General features: G+C 41.0%; 1 protein-coding gene across 13 annotated transcripts in view; it reads right to left on the reverse strand.

Moving 5' to 3' along the window:
• Positions 1 to 22509, reverse strand: part of KIDINS220 (kinase D interacting substrate 220) — a 121316-nt gene that overhangs the window by 89313 nt on the left and 9494 nt on the right. For 4 of the 13 annotated variants that reach the window (XM_053587650.1, XM_053587645.1, XM_053587641.1 and 1 more), the window contains exons 2-7: positions 20141 to 20284; positions 11790 to 11888; positions 9892 to 9990; positions 5920 to 6018; positions 5097 to 5198; positions 983 to 1081 (exon numbers count right to left, since the gene is read on the reverse strand). In XM_053587650.1, the coding sequence (XP_053443625.1) occupies positions 983 to 1081; positions 5097 to 5198; positions 5920 to 6018; positions 9892 to 9990; positions 11790 to 11888; positions 20141 to 20248 (606 nt within the window). In that variant the 5' untranslated portion in view covers positions 20249 to 20284. Of the gene's footprint in view, positions 1 to 982; positions 1082 to 3337; positions 3384 to 5096; positions 5199 to 5919; positions 6019 to 9891; positions 9991 to 11789; positions 11889 to 20140; positions 20288 to 22509 lie in introns of those variants that run through there. The other 9 variants (XM_053587652.1, XM_053587648.1, XM_053587643.1 and 6 more) reach the window with 4 other exon arrangements.

A 22509-nucleotide genomic window follows, 5' to 3' on the forward strand; every position in this document is an offset into this window, starting at 1 on the left:
GGTCACATGAGTTGCAAGCCATGAGAAGGGAAGTCAGGCATGCATTATGCGCCCCTCCCCTTAGAGAAAGGCTTTGTAACTCATTAACAGGCCTAAGGCTACATACAACAAAGCTTCAACCACACCTGCAAGTCATCAATTTATTTATCAGATCACTTGAGTCTGGGTATATGTCCACTTGGTTGTCTCTGATTAACAGACTTTCTTAACTTAAAACAGCAGTTCTCAACCTGTGGGTCACGACCCCTTTGGGGATCTCCTGCATATTAGATATTTACATTATGATTCATAACAGTAGCAAAATTACAGTTATGAAGTAGCAACGAAAATAATTTTGTGGTTGGGGGTCACCACAACATGAGGAACTGGATTAAAGAGTCACAGCATTAGGAAGGTTGAAAACCACTGACTTAAAATATTCCAGGCTTTTAGACAAAGCTTCATTTCTTTAACCAATTACAAATAAAAGCATCTTTAAACCCACCCATAATCTGCAATCTCCTGCTTCAAGACGTCCTACATTTTCAGGCCAAATCAATGTATGCCCTCCATGGACTGGTTCTGACTTTACCTGTAACTCCTGGCTCCCTGAAATGCATAAAACTAAACTATAACCCAACCACAGGGAGATTATTTGCTCAAGGCTTCTTGGGTGTGGCTCTCTGGGCCATGACTGCATGTAGAAGGCTCAGAATATGCCTCTTTAAATTATTTTACAAAGTTTGGATCTTATCCCATGAACAATACTTTCAGTCTTCCAAAATTAATGTGCATTAGCAATAAACCCTTAAAAACATATATGTATAGTATATAACATTTAAATATAACATACTTAGGATAAAAGAAAGAAAATGCTTGTTTTCCCAAGTTACTACCACTTAAGAATTAGAGGAAAATTTTCCTAGACATTACTAAGGAAAACAGTCCTCTTAAAATCAAAAACACATCTCTATTACCAGGAGTTAAAATACAAGATACTTACAGCTCCTTCTTGGTCAACATCAGCTCCCATGGCCAATAAATGTTTCACACATTCCAAATGACCCTTTCTTGCTGCCCAAACTAAAGGGGTGGTTCCATACTATTAAAACAATAAATTTAAAATTATCAGAGCTGTACCAAAAGAAACTAGCTTTCAACATGAATTTTAATGAAAATCAGACTTTGAGTATTCTTAGATAAATTCATACACTGATCACAATTTTAATCCTGTTTCTCCCAATTTATTTCTCCTGAACAGATGATTAACCACTGCATAAAATGTCTTTCTAACGTTTATGATAGACAATTTTCCCATCATAAAGTTATACAGCCACAAATTTTCAATTCACATATCTTATGAAATAGAATTTAACATCCACCAGTCTGTTGGGTGAAAATAGTAACAACCAAGTTGCAAACAAACTAAAGTAGCTCTAACTACTTTACATGGGTTAACACAGGTAATCTTTACCTCTTAACACCACATTTTCACAGATGTGGAGACTGAGAGCATGAGAAATTAATCAACAGGCTAAAGTCACAAAGCTATCAAGGGGTAAAGTAAGACCCATTAACTGAGCTAGTTGGACCTAAGCTAATTAAAATGAAATAAGATAAAAATTCATCTCCTTGTCACACTACTCATATCAAGGGCTTAACAGTCATATTCGACTAGAGACTACAGAATTCTAGAGCGTTTCTATCAACACAGATATTTCCACTGGACAGGGCTGTCGTGGAGAGTAGATGTTCATTAAATGTTAATGTCTGTCTTTGGGCTCCAAGGTACCTCAAGGACGCTGTGGTTATTCATGTGTCTGTTGACTGCCAGACTCCCCAAAGGTACAAAATTGCCTTTATGCATGATTTATATTCTTCGATGCTTTTTGATTCATGTTTCAGGGAAAGGCGCTTTCAAGTGCAGTTTCTAGGCTGAAGTTGTCACATACAGAGGCTAATTTGGCAGGGGCGCATTAAGAGCACAGATTCTGAGGTCAGATTTCTGGGTTAATAGGTTCTCACCCCTAAGTTTCCCAGATAGTCTCACTTTCAACATGAAAAAGAAGCCTTGACATCTCAGAAGACCTTCCCTTACCTTGCTTTCCATCTACTCCAAAACAGTTCCGGAGTCACCAGCACTCAGAACTACCTTAATAAGGCTCTCTCTTCTCTTTTTCTTCCATTCTTTTTTTTTTTTTTTTCTTTTGGAGACAGAATCTCACTCTGTTGTCCAGGCTAGAGTGAGTGCTGTGGCGTCAGCCTAGCTCACAGCAACCTCAAACTCCTGGGCTCAAGTGATCTTCCTGCCCCAGCAGCCTCCTGAGTAGCTGGACTACGGGTTCCTACCACGACATCTGGCTAATTTTTCTATTTTTAGTAGAGATGGAGTCTTGGGCTGGTCTTAAACCCCTGAGCTCAAGAGATCCTCCTACCTCAGAGTCCCAGAATGCTAGGATTACAGGCCTGAGCCATTGTGCCCAGCCCTCTTTTTCTCAAATTCTGGCCTCTATCACTCCAAAACCTAATCTCGTCATGTGTATTCTCAATCCTCCCTGCCTGTTTCACCTGGAAGCTCACGCACGCTCCGAGGCCACATCACCCCTCTTTTCTTCTTAGACTCCCCCTTTCTGTTAGGTCTCTGATTTAGTCCTTTCAAATTAAGTCTCCTCTCTCCTAACAAACTTCTCCAAAAGCTAACTTAAGATATTTGTTGTTCTTTCTTTCAAACTTTTGAAAATAATTTGTAATTCCTTGCCAAAACCCCCTTGAAAACTGATTTCTGCTGTAAACACTGAGGAAACACCATCTCCGAGGTCACCAACAGTCACCTACACCCCAGATCTGTCAATCTTTACTCAGTTCCCTCTTTTCTCCCTGAAGGCTCTTCAGTATTCTAAACTGAACTGTGAACTTTCAATTCATGTATCACCTTTGACAGTGGTAAGCCAGCCAACTTCTCCTACCTCTAGAGACACTCCTAATAATCTGCCCTTTGCCCCCTGCATTCCAGCTTTCCAGAGCTCAGTTATCAAACCTGCACTCATGCCCTCTCAGAATCAGCTGCGTAAGCCTCATCTGCAGCCCCAGAGTCCTCTCCTCAGCCTCGCAGGCTCCTCTAACTGCCAAGTGCTCCACCTCAAGGTCGACACATTCAGCACAAACTTCACTTCCTTCTCTAAAAATTAGTTCCCATAGAAACCTCCCTATTTCTGTCAGCAATAAAAATATTCTCTTAGTCTTTAATCCAGCCCCCAGTGCACTACTAAACATTAATTTTTCTCTAAACTGCCACTTGTGTCCATCTACTACTTAGACCTCCCCGTGATTTTCTGTGTCTACAGGGCAGAGGGCCTACCTGAAGGTGGCTCTGCCTGCACCCCGGCTTGCTCCTCTCAGCCCAGCTCAGCACGGCCTGGTGCTCCAGCTCTCGTCCTCCCCTGTGCCGAGCTCATCTCTCCTCCTCCCTCTCCTCCCCTGTGCCCAGCTCATCTCTCCTCCTCCCTCTCCTCCCCTGTGCCCGGCTCATCTCTCCTCCTCCCTCTCCTCCCCTGTGCCCGGCTCATCTCTCCTCCTCCCTCTCCTCCCCTGTGCCCAGCTCATCTCTCCTCCTCCCTCTCCTTCTACCCTTTCTTCCAGGTCTAGACTAAGTCTCAGTTCTTCTATCAAATCTTTACTGTCTGCTCAGCCATCAGTGAATTAATTCCATCTTCAAGCTCCCAAGTCACCTGGCCCTTAGCCTTTTACAAGTCCCACTTACACCCCTGCCTCTCTGAACAGAGACCACTTCTTTTCTGCTCTTGGATCTCCGTGTTAAGTGATGGCCCAGGGCACTGCACACACCAGGTGGTAAACATTTTCTCAAAACGCCAAGTAGCGACAGGTTAGGGAGCATAACACCTGATTCTGGATAGCTCTGAATGCCAGGCTACATATAAACATATTTCTATAGGCCAGAAGGAGAAAATAAAGGTTTCAAATCAGAAAAATCAACAGACAGAACAGCATCCATTTCAGTCATACCTCAAACCTCAGTCAATATGAATTAGCCATCAGTACAAAAGCAATATTCCTAAATGCCTTGTGCACAGAGAGTGGCGACCGTGCACAGGAAGAGGCACGCGGGTTACAGAGATTTAATGAGCAAGGTAACACCTCAAATGAGCCTTGAAAAATAAATTAGAGTTCATGAGAGAGAGGAGAGAACATTCCTAGCAGAGGGAACAGAATAAACTAAGCAAGGAGGTTCTCAGAATGTCAGACAAGCTACTGTATCTGAGAGCACAGCACATATGAAAAGGACCAGCAAGTGAGCCTGGAAGATGGGCTGAGGACAACCAAACAGCCTGGGCTTGATCCTAAAACAGTGAAAGCCAGCAAAGCTCTCCAAAAACAAGGAAGAATAAGATAACTAGGTAAGTACTTACTGAATGTTTGCAGTGATAAAAATTAAAAAAAAAAAAAAAAAAAAACAGAACAAAATTCTGGGGAACTTTCTGGAACTGATGGCAAATGAGCTGAGGCTCACAGTAAATAGCAACTGAAGCAGATGAAGAAGAGAGGCCTGGCCCACAGCGAGAGAATGCGTGCGCTCAGGACGCGTGAGTGGCGTGGGGCCAGCATGCGGGGTGGGTACAGGGAGCAGGAGGAGGAGGGAGGCCAGGCCTATCTCCATCCACCACACATACCAAAGATAGGCAGTAGAGTCCCATAAGATTTTAAACACAAGACTTGAATTCTTTCTAAAACTTGAATTTTAGAAAGAATATTTTCACAATACAAAGACAGGCAGATTGGCCTTAAGGTAGAAGAAAAGTTCCAAACGGAAAACTTCAAATAATGAAGACAGCTAATGTCTTCAAACAATGGCTAATGCCATTGGCCCTGCTTATTTTCTTGAGAATGAAAACGCGACACAGAATACACCAGAAGGACACTGAGTACATAATACACATAAGGGATCTATTTTTCAGATATGCATCTACATAAAATGTATTTAATATACAAAACATAAAACGCATGAAAGCAGCCTCGTGAGAACATATGAAAATGTTTATGACGTGACAGTCCGAGTGGACACAGCATGACTGGGGCCGTAGCATGGTCTGCTGACCCACCTTATCAGAGCAGTTGACTTTAGCTCCATTTTGCAGTAAAAGCTGCACTATGTCTGCATGGCCTCTCCCTGCTGCCCAGATGATGGGGTACACGCTGTACTGCTGGGAGAGACGGGCAGGCCGACGGCAGGCAGGGAGAGGGGCAAGAAGTGAAGAAGGGCGTGAGGGAGAGAAAGAAAGAAAATCTTTTAGGTGGATATTCAACACACGTTTGCTAGGCAAACTCAGTATCAAAGGAAGTAACACAAAGTAGTACTTTTTAAAAATCAAGTTACAAACTGTTCTCCACTTGAAGAACACACATAATACTCATAATACATAAATGGTAACTAAGATGCACTCAACCCTGCATGAACATATTATGAACACAATTATAAACTCAATATATTAAAATGTGATTATCTAGCCAAGAGGCAATACTAATTAGAAGAAAGTAATATAAGAGAAATGTGAATATACATAACAGAACGTGTAGAAAAACAGCATGGTTATTTGGTAAATAAATTAAGGAAATTCAGGTTAAGGTGCACAACTCAATAAAACAGGAAGATGACTAGGATTTCACAATCTCTTTTTGAAATGTTACATAGTTAACACTTAAGCTCTAGGAGCTGCACGTTAACAAAACTTGAGAACTTAGCTTGAGAAAAAAATTCTCATTATTGTATCAGGAAATGTGCTTCAGGAAAGCACATGCTATATTATTATTATTTAATAAGATACAGAAAATTTCTATTCACATTGAAGTCAAGTATAATCAGCCTTAAGTATTCCCTAAGAAAACTTACAATTATATTACAAATGAATTTTTATTAACACTTACCAAACCAGTCACATTTGGATTGGCACCATGAGAAAGCAGCAGCTCTGCTACGTCGGTGCGGCCTTTGTAACAGGCCCACATGAGAGCCGTCCACCCGCCCTGGGAACAAGAGAGGGAGAGGGAGATCAAACTGGGGATGATGCTCACTCTGTGACTATCTTTATCAATCAATGTTTTATGAAGGTCATACCATCCAGTTTTAAATTCCACAAGTCCCCAGAGAAATATACAACAGTACATGAAATAAGTCAAATCTCTTAAGTCCACAAATGATTACTCTCCAGTTAGTACTATATCGTGAAAACTGAAACAGGGAACATTCATGTTGGACTCTTCCAAATTTCTGAGATTTTATTTTGGCTGTCCAAAGACTTTTTTTTTTTTTCCAGAAAACTTTTAATGTCCCTAGATATTCTTTTCCTTGTATGAGTGGAATCCAAATAATCACACTCCACTCCTGCATTTAAACACACCTTTAAATCCCAGACCCTTAGAGGGGCTGCTCAAAGAGGGAAATGTGCGGCAATGACTTGTGATCAGAATTCCAGGGATGGGTGAGGCCACCACGTAGAACTAACATTTATTTACAAAACCATAGGAGTGACTTTCTCTTTAGCTATAATGCACTTCAATGAAACAGACCATGTGATCAAATCTTACCAAGGAATTATGTTTCATTTGGTCTTTTTAAATCAGTATTTGAACCAATCAATGCACATTGGGTTCTGAGACTATAAATCACTTAATTCCTCTTATCCTGTTTCAAATGCCTGTCCTAAGCTGGAAAAGGCAAAACTACAGAAAGGGAAAACAGATGGGTGGTGGCAGGGCTTGGGGAGCAGATGGAGAGCTGATTGAGGGACTGCGGGAATGACAACGCGCACGCGTCAAAACCCACCAAGTGTATCCACAGAGTGAATCCTACTGTACACAAATGTCTCTAAGAATCAGCCAGAATATGAAGACTGTAGAGAGGAAACACAGAGGTATCAATACAGACTCATTTTTAAATGTACATATACAGAAAGATAGAGAAAACAGACGTTCGTGTGTATACATGAGCTAGTATACATATGATATCACACCACCACAGTCATAACTGCTACAGGTAACACTCGTGGATGGTATTAAAACAAATGAGTGAAAGTTTAATTTAAAAAAGGATATTTGTTTCATCTCAAAGTATCTTCCCTGACAGTGGAGAAACCTGTCAGACAGGATCTTAACCAAGAGACCAGGGTTAGCATCATGAGTGACACACACGTTATCACGTTCCCGAGGAAGGTGCGTCACAATCTCAGTCTAACCACAGGAGACACCCAAATTGAAGGACACTCTAAAAACACCAGAAGCATACTCTTCAAAGTGTCAAGCTTGTGAAAGACAAGCAAAAACTGACATAATTTGATTAGGTCAACTCAGAGAGCTGGGCATTTACTCAAGTCCAGTTTTACACACACCAACATTTTAACCTATAAAGTATCTGCTGAGAACTTTTTTTTATTTATTTTTTTTTATTTTTGAGACAGAGTCTCACTCTGTCACTGTGGGTAGAGTGCTGTGGCATCATAACCCACATCAACCTCAAATTCTTGGGCACAAGCAATCCTCTTGCCTCAGCCTCCCCAGTAGCTGGGACTACAGGTGCCGGACACAACTCCCAGCTAGTTTTAGAGACGGGGTCTCTCGCTCTGGTTCCGACTGGTCTCCAACTCCTGAGCACAAGCAAATACCTGCCTCAGCCTCCCAGAGTGCTGGGATTATAGGCATGAGACACCACGCCCGGCTCAGAACTGTTTAATATCATGTCCTCACTTTAATTTGAATAATGTCCCCCTATGTAAAAATCTGAGATAAAATTTTAATCTCAAGAAAACTAAACCTAAATTCACAAAAGTGAAAAGATTGACACCAATTAAGCATACTAATAGCTTTATTTTTCACAAACACCTTCAGATTGGTGTCCATTAATCTAGACACCAGGTCCTCCCAGGGAGAATCCTTATGCAGCTTCCTCACACTATACCTGAAATTCTTGCTGATCCCCAGAGGACCTCAGCAGTCACTCTCCTCTCCTTAAACAAGTCCCAAGACCTCTGCCTTCCCTCCAGCCAGTAGCTACTACCACCAACCCAATCCTGTGAGGTCAGGTTCCCACAAGACTAAGAGAGACAGTCCCAGTTTCCTCAAATTTTGGTGTTTTAAAGCTACACAAAGACCATTTAAATGTTAAAGATTTTGTAATCATTACTTTGGTGAAATAGAAGAAATAAGGAGAGCCAAAAGAGTTTAAAAAAATCATTTTTTACAATCTCATCAAGTTCTTACACTTGCACAATGTACACTCTATAGTCCCTAACAGCTTTGCTAATATATATGTGAATAATAAGGGAGTGGGCAGGCCTAGGTTCAAAACCCAGCCTGACTGCTAAATAGCTGTGTGCTTTGGACAAAGATCCACTTCTTCCAGTCTCAATTTCCCCAGCTATTCAGTAAGAAGAAGAAAATTAACCTTAGTCCACAGGATTGTTCTCAGAAGTCAATTAAGTAATAAAGAGGCTGCAAAGCACCAAGGAGGCCAGGCAGGGAGCAGGTACTTCAGACAGTCAGTGCATCTGATAAACTGGTGTGGTCCCATTCACAGAACATTCAAAAATAGGTAATTTCCTGTGTTTCCCTTCTGCCTTACATACCAATAAGGTAAGAACACCACATTTGATTCTTTGCCTGGGTTACTGACATCATTATCTTCTCTCCCCAAACTTTCATTGCCGTGTACTTAAATTTCTTTTTGGAAATAGGATACCAGTGGTTCTCTTTATCTTCCTATAAAAATAAGGATAGCGCCCACTTCACTAACTTTTGAGAGTAAATATAAGATTATAGAGGCAAAGCCACCATGTAAACTGTAAAATAACATTTAGTGCAAGATAGTGGAATTCTTTGGTTTCTTAAAAACTGAGACCATCTGTACTACAAAAAGTGCCATCAGCCAAGTAATATATTGTTTTATGCATCAAGGCAGATAATTTCTTTCCTTGCTTCTACTGATAAAAACTTCTGAAAAGGCTAAACATTTTATAGTAAGCCAGAAATAATCTCTTCCTTCACCTTCATGCTTTAACCAGATGCAAGATCAAGTAAGAGCTAAGTGATAATTAAGGATCACATGTGGTTAAAAGTGCCAATGTGCACAGACAATGTATGTGGCTCAAGGAGTAGGGCGCCAGTCCCATATGCCGGAGGTGGCAGGTTCAAACCCAGCCCCGGCCAAAAACCACAAAAAAAAAAAAAAAAAAAAAAGAATTACATTTTATTCTGAAATTTTAAACTTCAAACTGACATATATTTTTAAACCATACTATGTCCCCCAAAGTACAAAAGGAATCAATTTTCTCAAAACTTTAAACACTCATATATTAAAGGGGAATGAGTTGTTTTTAACACTATTTCAAAATATTAAACTCTAAAATAGGCTCAGTGCCCGTAGCTCAGTGGGTAGGGCGCTGGCCACATACACCGAGGCTAGCAGGTTCGAACCTGGCCCGGGCCTGCTAAACAATGACAACTGCAACAAAAAAAATAGCCCGGCATTGTGGCAGGCGCCTATAGTCCCAGCTACCTGGGAGGCTGAGGCAAGAAAAACACTTGAGCCCAAGAGTTTGAGGTTGCTGTGAGCTGTGACACCACAACATTCTACCCAGTGCAACATAGTAAGACTCTGTCTCAAAAAAAAAACAAACTCTGAAATAAACTCAAAGTGATGACTTAGAATATTCCTTAAAAGGTACACTGTAACATCTGAGTTGTAAAACATTCTTAAGGGTAATATCAATGTCTAAGCCTAAATCCAAAAATCCTTATCATGGTATCACCTCACACATGAAAATACAAGAATTTACACATCCCTACTATGGCTAATAAGATTTCACTTAATTAACAACATACGGCATATTGTAAAAACATACATACCATATCCCGGTGCTCCAAGTTAACCCCACATTTGAGTAGTTCTTCCACAATGTGGACATGCCCTTCTTTTGATGCAGATATAAGCGCTGTCCAATTATCCTTGAACACATACACAAAAATGTTACCATTTTAAAACCAAAAATAACATTGCAAAGTGAAGAAAAATAAATTTGAATTTACATATCAAATGATCATACCAAACTGACATGATTCAACCCACTCAAAATAACTCTAAAATAGTACTTAAGCTCTCTTAAGAATTCATCTGTTGGCGGTGCCCGTAGCTCAGTAGGTAGGGTGCCGGCCACGTATCCCCAGGCTGGCAAGTTGGAACCTGGCCCAGGCCAGCTAAAACAATGACAACTGCAAAAACAACAAAAAAAATAGCCAGGTGTTGTGGGCACCTGTAGTCCCAGCTGCAAGGGAGGCTGAGGCCCCAAGAGCTGGGGTGCTGTGAGCTGTGACGCCATAGCACTCTACCGAGGGCAACAAAGTGAGACTCTGTCTCTAAAAAAAGAAAAAAAGGAAGTGGCTTCATGAGTACTTATTCAGAAATCCAGGCTTCTCACTGGACTTCTAATCAGACACTGTGCTTTGTAAAAAGGAGAAAAGACAATCATTAAAACCCCTGTGGCTCCCAACCTTTATTACAAATTGAAATCGAAAAGCCTATAATCAAATTTTAGAGCACATTCACAGGCTAAGAAACTGGGGTGATCCCACATGATGAGTTTAGAAATAGAAACTATATGATAAAAAAAGAACTTTTCTCCTTTATTTTTTTTTTTTTTGTAGAGACAGAGTTTCACTTTATGGCCCTCGGTAGAGTGCCATGGCCTCACATAGCTCACAGCAACCTCCAACTCCTGGGCTTAAGTGATTCTCTTGCCTCAGCCTCCCGAGTAGCTGGGACTACAGGCGTCCGCCACAACGCCCGGCTATTTTTTGGTTGCAGTTTGGCCGGGGCCGGGTTTGAACCTGCCACCCTCGGTATATGGGGCCAGCGCCCCACCGACCGAGCCACAGGCACTGCCCTTCTCCTTTATTTTTTAAATAAAGTATAAAAGTATACTATTTTATAACTTTTATTGATGAGTGTAATTTAATTAAGTGCTCGTTGAATTTTAAAAAATGGATGTAGCTGAGTGATACTCAAAAGCAATTCTAAGTAGGGCGGCGCCTGTGGCTCAGTGAGTAGGGCGCCAGCCCCATATGCCGAGGATGGCAGGTTCAAACCCAGCCCCGGCCAAACTGCAACCAAAAAAAAAAATAGCCGGGCGTTGTGGCGGGCACCTGTAGTCCCAACTGCTCGGGAGGCTGAGGCAAGAGAATCGTGTAAGCCCAAGAGTTAAGAGGTTGCTGTGAGCCGTGTGACGCCACGGCACTCTACCCGAGGGCGGTACAGTGAGACTCTGTCTCTACAAAATAAAAAAAAAAGCAATTCTAAGTAAAACAGGGATAGTCGAAGAAATGGAATGTCTTAGAATGGAGATTTACCCTGTAGAAGTGCAAACAGAAGGGCCCACATCTTTCTGGATATTATCATACATAATGTTTATTAGAAGTTTGCATCACAGGGTGCTACTTAACACCATGACTCAGCAGGGGTGTTTTTTAGGCAGGTATACAGTTGTGCATACACATGCCTTCTGTTCCACTAGCCCCATCTGTATTTACACAGTAAAAAATAAAGAGCTGTGATCCTTCACTGAAAAGAAAAATTCCTCTCTTGTATTACTCTTTTAAAAAACTGACATAGCCAGTAGGCAATATTGTGAGATAGATCTAAAAGTACAATTTTTAATCTATTACTTTTGAATTACTTCTTAAAAACAAAGAAACAGCAACGTTAAGGAAAGGAAAGTGAAGACAAATAAGTAAATGATTTTAATATATACCAAATCTTCCAGATTGCAGTTAGCTCCATTCTTAATTAATTCTTTCACTATTTCCAGATTGCCTTGCTCAGCAGCTATCATCAAAGGAGTCTGGCCACACTGGGGAACAGAAAAGACACACAGAGCTTAGCAAGACACTGGACTTATTACTGGATCACTGAGGTTAAATACCCGCCACACACACATATTTTCATGAAGCTATGCTAAGCACTAGCTGTGTTTACCATATTAATGTAATTTAGAAACAGCTGTGAATCTCGAGTTACAGTTTACTAACAATTTAAAAGTCAAAGAGACATAATTTTTCTTCATATAGTATTAGCAATTTGTTTCTTGGCACAGGAAATTCATTTAGAAAAAGTAAAAATGCATAATACTACAATCTGGAAAGTAAGTACTGAAACATATAAAATCTCAGAATAACTAAGATAATCAAATTCTCTAACAATACAGGTAGAATATGACAAAGTGTATTTTTAACGATACACGTTTTATCTGAAATAGGAAAAGTAAAATGGGCACATATAATACACGTATGTACTTCTCTAAAGCCTTCCCTTAGAAACTTACTCCATTAAACGAAAGCCCTTGCCAGTTAAATCACAGTTTCTGAGCTTTGTGCTAAGAATGAGTCGCACAACTACACAGACAGTGCTCCCTGAGCCCTGGAGAGGGGACCGGGCAGCTAGATCCAGGGACAAGTCACCTGTGGCAGCCCCATCTGCTGCATGTGCAGTGCCAATATTATCAATTTCTGTAGGTGCCATGACAGGAAATAGATGCAAAAGCACCAAACAACAATACTACTAACGGTGCTAAACTTACCAATGTAAATGAGAAAAACTTACACCTAAAATTAAGCTCAAGGCCAGGCATGGTGGCTCACACCTGTAAGCACTCTGGGAGGCCAACGTGGGCGGATTGCCTGAGCTCACCAGTTCGAGACCAGCCTCAGCTAGAGTGAGGCCATCTCTAATAAATAGCCCGGCCTTGTGGCGAACACCTGTAGTGCCAGCTACTAAGAGGCTGAGGCAAGAGAATCACTTGAACCCAAGAGTTTGAGGTTGCTGTGAACTATGACATCAGAGCACTCTACCCAGGGCAACAAAGCAAGACTCTGTCTCAAAAAAAAAATGGCTCGGCACCCATAGCACAGTGGTTACAGTGCCGGCCACATACACCAAGGCTGGCAGGTTCAAACCCAGCCCAGGCCAGCTAAACAATGACAACAAAAAACATAGTTGGGTGTTGTGGTGGGCACCTGTAGTCCCAGGTACTTGGGGGGGGTGAGGCAAGAGAATCGCTTAAGCCCAAGAGTTTGAGGTTGCTCTGAGCTGTAATATCACAGCACTCTTACTGAGGGCGACATAGTGAGACTCTCTCAAAAAAAAAAAAAAAAAAAAAAAAATTAAGTTCAATTGTAGAAATATTTAAATTTAAGCACCTACTTACTGGGCATGTATTAGTGGTGGGGGGAGGGAGACCTGAGATTCTTTTTAATGCCAATATGACATCATTTCTCTACTGAAAACCCTTCAATGTTTTCCCAGAGCTCTTTTGGGTAAGAACCAAAAGAAAATTAGGTCAACAGGCACCCCAGTGACGGTAGGGCAGGGCAAGCCTCCCTCTCAAGCCAGTCTGGGCCCGGTATGCCCCCGTGCTCTTTCCCACTCCTTACTGATCCCCTATAATTTTCCCTTCTGGTATTAATCCTTGTTCATGACCACATTTTTGTGTAATTAACAACTGATTACTGTCTCTTTCTCCTAAAACCTCGAGACTCCGTGAGAATGGAAAACAGGCCTGTTTTGCTTGAGGGTATAATGCTGTGTACCCAGCGTGAGATACAGTGACTGCCACACAGACACCCAAATATTCTGAGTAAATGACTGAGCAAAGACTAAGGAATTTAAAAATCCATTAGGAACAGCATACGAACAATTCTAATAACTGGCAAAATAACAGATGCTATTCTAAGAATAACACAAGAGTTCAAACAAAAATACTGGTTTAAATGAAGTAAAAAAAGTAGCATCACGTTAAATACAGACCTTCTCACATAATGATGGACACTAAATTATGTGTGGTAGCCCCATGTCATTTAACCAGGGTCATTAGGGAATGAGGTATTGCATATTACACATAGACAGATTTTCCAGATCAAAACATTTATCCTTTAAAAATATTACAGCTCAGTTGGCAAGGCGCCAGCCACACACACCTAGAGTGGCAGGTTCAAACCCAGCCCGGGCCTGCTACCCAACAATGACAACTGCAACCAAAAAAACAGCCGGGCATTGTGGCGGGCACCTGTAGTTCCAGCTACTTGGGAAGCTGAGGCAAGGGAACCGCTTAAGCCCAAACGTTTGAGGTTGCTGTGAACTGTGATGCCACGGCACTCTACCCAGGGCAACAGCTTGAGACTCTGTCTCAAAAAAAAAAAAAAAGACAGTTGAATATAACTTTATGATAATCGTTATTCTAAAAAGCTATGTGCGTACATGGCTACTTGTTAAACAGATTACCTTAAACAAGTTTAAGATTCTGAATCACGAGTAGGCCAAAAGGTGATTAAAATGTCACTAGCATAATATATATATTAACGCCAACAAACTCTGAACCCTTGGTCCTCGGGATACATGAATTTTACATCACTGTTTTCAGAACTGTAATTCTAAACACTCAGAAGAGTTTTCAATTTACTTTCTGGAGCCACAGTTACATTTCAGATAGTTCACACAGGGTAAGTTTCCCTCATTTCTAGAGAATGAGGGAAAAAATAATGTAAATGTGTATAAATAACTGTAACACAAGTAAGAAAGATGAGGTAAATTTTATTACCTAGAAATAGGACAAATGAAAGACCTGAATAGTAATCTGTCATGTCCAGACAACTTTATGCTTCCACTTAAAAATGAAATCAGTAAGAGTCCTTTCCATACCTAACCACACACATTCCAGCAAATCCCATGCCCATCTCTTTCCAAAACACACAGGATCTCATAACCTGCATAACCACTGGTCTAGTACTCACAATGACCTCAAGCCAAACACCCAAATCAGAACACTAGCTATGCCCCAACTGAAGTTCCACAACAGGTGCCACAACCTCAGCTTCCCAGAAGACGTCAGTGCAAAAACATCGACTAGTCAAGCACCTTTTTGCTCTTCTCAATTTTTAGGTTCCCATTTCTACTTATTTAGGTGTATTAAATAACCATTACCTTTTAAGCAGTTACCTTTGGAGGACATATGCTTCTTCCACTAATGGTAGTGAAATTAAAACTTTTTGAAATTTCCTATAAAAATCTATTTATAAACACATAACAAAACCTATGACTTAAAGTTCCAGTTTATTTTTTACTTTTTGCAGTTTTTGGCCAGGGCCGGGTATGAACCAGCCACCTCTGGTATATGGGGCCGGCGCCCTACTCCTTGAGCCACAGGCACGGCCCTATTTTACTTATTTATTTATTTATTTTTGAGACAGAGTCTCACTTTGGCACCCTTGGTAGAGTGCCCTGGCATCACAGCTTACAGCAACCTCAAACTCCTGGGGTTAAGCAATTCTTCTGCCTCAGCCTCCCAAATAGCCAGGAATATAGGCGCCCGCAAAAACACTCAGCTAACTTTATTTTTTTTTTTTTTTGTAGAGACAGAGTCTCACTTTATGGCCCTCGGTAGAGTGCCGTGGCCTCACACAGCTCACAGCAACCTCCAACTCCCAGGCTTAAGCGATTCTCTTGCCTCAGCCTCCAGAGTAGCTGGGACTACAGGCGCCCGCCACAATGCCCGGCTATTTTTTTGGTTGCAGTTCAGCCGGGGCCGGGTTTGAACCCGCCACCCTCAGTATATGGGACCGGTGCCTTACCGACTGAGCCACAGGCGCCACCCAACACTCAGCTAATTTTAGAGATGAAGTCTCACCCTGGCTCAGGCTGGTCTCAAACCTGTGAGCTCAGCCAATCCACCCGCCTCAGCCTCCCAAGCGCGGGATTACATGTGTGAGCCACCGTGCCCAGACTCTCCAGTTTCTTAAACAGGAAAAAAATATCCAGCCTCAACCTTACCCTCAACCTTTCCTGTAGCAAGGACAGCAAAGAAAATGAGTTTTTCTTATTTTCAAAAATAAAAAACCTTTCACTACTTTAAGAAGGGCAAACATTTGCCATCACTAAGAATAGACACAAGCCAAGAGATTTTCAAGGGTAGGGAACCTGTGGCCTTCTGGATCCTTAAGACTTCTGGCCTTTTGACTGAATCCAAACTTCACAGAACAAATCCTTTTAATAAATAAATTAAATAAAACTAGATTCTAGTTGACAAACGCAGTAGAAAGAAAAGAATGAAACTAGAGTTTAGTGATTGTGACTAATTATGCGCTAAGCACATTATCAGGCAATTTTACCCACATTATTTTGGGTTTTTTTGTTTTTTGTTTTTTTTTTTGTTTGGTTTTTGGCCGGGACTAGGTTTGAACCTGCTACCTCCGGCATATGGGACCGGCGCTCTACTCCTTGAGCCACAGGCGCCGCCCACCCACATTATTTTGTTTGTTTTGCTTTCAGACAGTCTCACTCCTCGCCCTGGGTAGAGTGCCAGTAGCATCATAACTCACAGCAACCTCAAACTCTTGGGTTCCAGTGATTCTCTTGCCTCAGTCTCCCAAATCCCTGAGAACTATAGGCACCCACCACACATCTGGCTATTTTTTTTAAGAGACAGGGTCTGGCTCTTGTTCAGGCTGGTCTTGAACTCCTGAGCTCAAGCAATCCACTCGCCTAGGCCTCCCAGAGTGCTAGGATTAAAGGCGTGAGCCACCAGACCAGGCCTTACCTACATTATCTTATTTAACTGATCTAATATTTAGAATCCTTTTTTAAAACTGATAATCAAAATTAACATCAAGTTACATAAATACTTTACTATTAGGAAGGAGGGAAAAATCCAAATGACTTTTTATAATTCTATATTTTATCAGAACTTAATTCTATAAAAATTAAATGTTATCCCCAACCTTCAAACTGAGCTATAACTGAACAATCTCAAATGGTTCTAAATTATTTTAAAACTCCAATTTAAAAATGATCCAATTTTAAACCAGATAACATGATAATTAATATCCATTAAATCTGTCTCATGCATGATCCTAAATTAAGCTCTATGCCAAATATGCTTCACTCCACTAAGATTAATATAATTTTATGCTTATTGATGTGCTATGTTTTTCCTTACTCAGTATTCCCTAAGAAAATATCTATGAAGTAAAACAATGTTTTCAAACTATCACAGAGTTATTCCAAATATGTTAATAAATGCTAATAAATAGCCCGGCATTGTGGCGGGTGCCTGTAGTCCCAGCTACTGGGGAGGCTGAGGCAAGAGAATCGCCTAAGCCCAAGAGCTAGAGGTTGCTGTGAGCTGTAATGGCACAGCACTCTACCAAAGGCAATAAAAGTGAGACTCTGTCTCTAAAAATGAATAAATAAATAAATGCTAATAAAAATGACTACTTCTATAATTCTCTTATAACAATCTCCAATGATAAATTTTATATCTTATCTATTTATAATTTTTGACTATTCATAATCATAAAAGGCTGCAATTATGTTAACTAGCATAATTATTATTCTGTTCAATATAAAAAATTATTCTGTTCAATACAAAAACACGAGAAAGAAGGCATCATCATTAAGGGAAACTTTCTTCTGAAGACTCAAAGAAAGGCAGTGAGCTTAAACAGATGACAGCCTGCTTAGAGTCAAATAGAGGAGGGGTTAAATTTGGGTTTTATTAGAGGTATCTTGGACAGATAGCTGAGGATTTAAGTCATCTACCCATAAATCAAGATAAGTATATTCTTTATACAGCTGTTATACAAATACATATAAAATACATACATAATAGTTGCATAAGTATTCAATAAAAACATTAGCCATCATAATATTATTGCAACAACCTTTTTAGATAAAGATTTCATTAATGACTGAGTTTACATTTAACAGAATTAGGTATCCAATGTCCAAAAAAAATGTAATAATAAAGTAATGACTGTCCTTTCAGCAGTTTTTAACACATTTGTGATATTTACACATCCATGTTTATAACAGGATTATTCACAATAGCCAAGGGACAGAAGCAACCTAAATCTCCATCCAGAGATGAATGGATAACAAAATGTGCTGCACATAAAACAGACTATTATTCAGGCTTAAAAAGGAAGAAAATCCTGTCACACGCTGCAACATGAGAGAGCACTGAGGACATTACATTAAGTGAAATAAGCTGGCCACAAAAAGACAATTAGTATGTGAGTCCACTTGTATGAGTGTCCTGAGTAGTCAGGCCGGCAGAAAGAGAAAGCAGAATGGTAACCGTCCATGGCTGGACAAAGGGGAAAGGGAGAGTCATTCAATGGATATAAAGTTTGGAATTTACAAGATGAAAAACTTCTGGAAATCTGTCACATGACAAAGTGGAAGTATTTAACAGTACGGAACTGTATCCTTAAAAATGGTTAAGACAGTAAGTTTTGTTATGTGTTTCTTTACCATAATAACTTACACATTTTTTCATATGTCTACACAGATATATCTATCACATGTGTAAAACAGAAATTGCTCCTTGTTCATCTTATCTACGGGTCAAAAAAAGAAACAATTACATTCCATTGGAAATACATACAGTTCTAAGAAATAGGATCATTTTCCTTAAGTTTTATAAAACAAGCACATACTCTGCCACTTAGAATATTCATGTAAAAGTTTATTAGTAACTAAAACATGCCAAATAATCTTCAGCTTGACTGTTCATGATAAAATAAAATCAACTTTTCTTTACACATGGCACTGAACAGAAATATCTCATTTAAGTTCATGTTTATTAATATTTTATTAAGTATAACAAATAACCTATTTAACTCTCTCTTAAAGATGGAGGGTCTTTAAAACCCCACATTGGATGGAATGAACAATCAAGGAAGAAAGTTGGGGCTCCGGGAGGCACCTGTGGCTCAAGGAGTAGGGCGCCGGTCCCATATGCCGGAGGTGGCAGGTTCAAACCTACCCCAGCCAAAAACCAAAAAAAAAAAAAAAAGAAAGTTGGGGCTCCATTAAGAATAATATTACAGGCGGCGCCTGTGGCTCAGTGAGTAGGGCGCCGGCCCCATATGCCGAGGGTGGCGGGTTCAAACCCAGCCCCAGCCAAACTATAACAAAAAAATAGCTGGGCGTTGTGGCGGGCGCCTGTAGTCCCAGCTGCTCGGGAGGCTGAGGCAAGAGAATCTCATGAGCCCAAGAGTTAGAGGTTGCGGTGAGCCGTGTGACGCCACGGCACTCTACCAGAGGGCGGGTACAGTGAGACTCTGTCTCTACAAAAAAAAAAGAATAATATTAAAACTTTCTAATTTTGTCTGCTTAATCTATTCATAGGCAGAAGGGGTCTAGGTGGTCTCTAACATTTCTTAAAAGCACTTCAGATTTCAGTAATCAAAAATTGTGAATATTGGGCGGCGCCTATGGCTCAAGGAGTAGGGTGCCAGCCCCATATGCTGGAAGTGGTAGGTTCAAATCCAGGCCTGGCCCAAAACTGCAAAAAAAAAAAAAAAAAAAAATCTAGCCGGGCGTTGTGGCGCACGCCTGTAGTCCCAGCTACTCGGGAGGCTGAGGCAAGAGAATCACGTAAGCCCAAGAGTTAGAGGTTGCTGTGAGCCGTGTGATGCCATGGCACTCTACCCGAGGGCGGTACAGTGAGACTCTGTCTCTACAAAAAAAAAAAAAAAAAAAAATCCATCAGTTAAAAAAAAAAAAAAATCATGAATATTGATTATTCCATCAAGGAATAAAAAAATGATAAATCAAAATTTAATATTCAATCATTTACATAAGTTAAAGTTCACTCCAAAAATAAGGCATTTGAAGTACTTTTATCTATAAGGAATTATATCACAAATATAGACAGTATTTCTCACCTGTTTCTTTTCCTACCTATTTCTTTCTATGTACAAAGCACAGTGCCTTGTACATAGTAGGTGGTCAATAAATATTTGTCAAAGAATTTAATTTTACAAACATGATTTTTTTTTTTTGAGACAGAGTCGCACTACGTTGCCCTTGGTAGAGTGCCGTGGCCTCACAGCAACCTCAAACTCTTGGGCTTAAGCAATTCTCTTGCCTCAGCCTCCTGAGTAGCTGGGACTACAGGCGCCCTTCACAATGCCCGGCTACTTTTTGTTGCAGTTGTCATTGTTGTTTAGCAGGCCCAGGCCAGGTTTGAACCCAACAGCCTCGGTGTATATGCCTGGCACCGTAACCACTGTGCTACGGGCGCCAAGCCTACAAACGTGAACTTACCTCATTTCTCTCATCTACATCTTTGCACTTTTCAAGAAGAGCTTTCAAAGCAGGAATATTTTCTTCTTCTACGTAATTTATTACACTCTGTGATATCAGAACTGACATTTTCACAGGAAGCTGTAGTTATCTTTATGTCAATACCTGTTACAAGTAAATTAGACAAAACACATATAATTTGTGGTTAGGAAAAAGTTACTATAAAATACAGTATCATTCTTTTTTTTTTGAGACAGAGCCTCAAGCTTCGCTTTGGGTAGAGTGCCGTGGCATTACAGCTCACAGCAACCTCCAACTCGTGGGCTCAAGCAATTCTCCTGCCTCTGTCTCCCAAGTAGTTGGGACTACAGGCGCCCGCCACAACACCTGGCTATATATATATATATATATATTTTTTTTTTTTTTTTGGTTGCAGCCATCGTTGTTTGGCGGGCCTGGGCTGAATTCGAACCGGCCAGCTCACGTGTATGTGGCTGGCACCTTAGCCACTTGAGCCACAGGCCATGAGCCTACAGTATCATTCTTAATATTAAACTTGAGCAAGTTTACCTCCAGTGTTAGCACTGAAAACCAGGCTTCATAGCTCAGCTGTCAAAGTGCTGACCAGATGTCTCTTCAAGACTTACACTCACTCCATGCTAACTTATCCACACACCAAACTCCAGATCCAGCCCCAATCCCTCCTTATCCCCCCACAAACTACGTCTGTCACTGGCTCTTGGAGGTCCCCGAAAGAAGAACCCCACAGTGAGTGGTCCCAAGGCAGAGTGCAGACTTTCACTCAAAGTCTTCTGACTGCTTTTCAATGTACTCAAAGTAAAATCAAATGTTTTTTTTTGGTTTGGTTGTTTCTGTTTTTTGTTTGTTTTTTTTTTGGGGGGGGGCGGTGTTTGCAGTTTTTGGCCAGGGCTGGGTTTGAACCCGCCACCTCCAGATATGGGGCCGGCACCCTACTCCTTTGAGCCAAAGGCACCGCCCTAAAATCAAATGTTTTTACCTCAGCCTAGCTAACTCTACGTGGCACAGCCCATCACTTCTGCTCCCCCTCACACTCTTGGCTACCTGACCACACTGGGCACTGTCCCTCTAGGGCTTCTGCATTTCTTTCTTGTCTGCCTGAACTTCTCTTTCCCCTTACCACCTTGTGGTCACCTTATTAGAAAGTCTCTCCTGCCAGGCAGCGCCTGTGGCTCAAAGGGATAATGCGCCAGTCCCACATGCTGGAAGTGGTGGGTTCAAACCCAGCCTCGGCCAAAAACCACAAAAAAAAAAAGAAAGTCTCGCCTGCCACACAATGGAAGAGAGTGCCAACCTCACACGGGCGCCCCTGCCACCTGCACTCCCATCTCCTCAATCTGCTTTACTGTTCTTCATCAGGTGACACTTGTCACCACCACAAAGGACACCCTGTTTGCTTACTGTCTATCTACCATGACCAGACTTTAAGTTCCAAAAGAGTAGGCACTTTATTATACTCAATTAGCCATCCAAATGTAAATAAACAAATCTCGATCCACACCTTGCACCATATACAGCTGCTAATCAAAACTGAGGTAAATGTAGTATCTAAAAGTACAAAAATTCTAGAATAAAAGACAGACTATCTTAGCGACCTTGGATTAAGAAATCCAGGAGGGGCTCGGCGCAGGAGGCTCAAGCAGCTAAGGCGCCAGCCACATACACCTGAGCTGGTGAGTTCGAATCCAGCCTGGGCCTGCCAAACAACAATGACGGCTGCAACCAAAAAATAGCCGGGCATTGTAGCAGGTGCCTGTAGACCCAGCTACTTGGGAGGCAGAGGCAGGAGAATCACTTGACCCTACGAGTTGGAGGTTGCTGCGAGCTGTGATACCGTAGAACTCTACCCAGGGTGACAGCTTGAGGCTCTGTCTCAAAAAAAAAGAAAGAAATCCAGGAGGATTTCTTTAAGCCCACGAGTTTAAGTTTGCAGTGAGCTATGATGATGTTACTGCACTCTAGGCTGGGTGACAAGAGTAAGATCATGTCTTAAAAACACACACACACATAAAAAATATACATACATATATAAACAGTCATCAAAATGTTTCCCAAAAAATATATGATAAAAAAATGCTTATGATACAAGTGGGGGGAAAGATTAAGAACTCTATATATAGCATCTCAACTATTTAAAATACACATTTTTAAATAATGAAGTGCAACAAAGCGAATGGCAAAGCGTATTACTGTAATTTTTACTTTCTTTAAACATGTTTCCTAAATTTTCTAGAATGTGATTATTTCTATTATTAGAAACCAATAAGAGACTTTTATTAACAGTCATCACCAACAGCCAATGCCTGCATTTGTTCCCGCTCCCTATCCATTCAAGCTCAACACCCCAGGAC

The sequence above is a fragment of the Nycticebus coucang genome, chromosome 4 (genome assembly GCF_027406575.1).
Source record: "Nycticebus coucang isolate mNycCou1 chromosome 4, mNycCou1.pri, whole genome shotgun sequence".
In the NCBI taxonomy this organism is placed as follows: domain Eukaryota; kingdom Metazoa; phylum Chordata; class Mammalia; order Primates; family Lorisidae; genus Nycticebus; species Nycticebus coucang.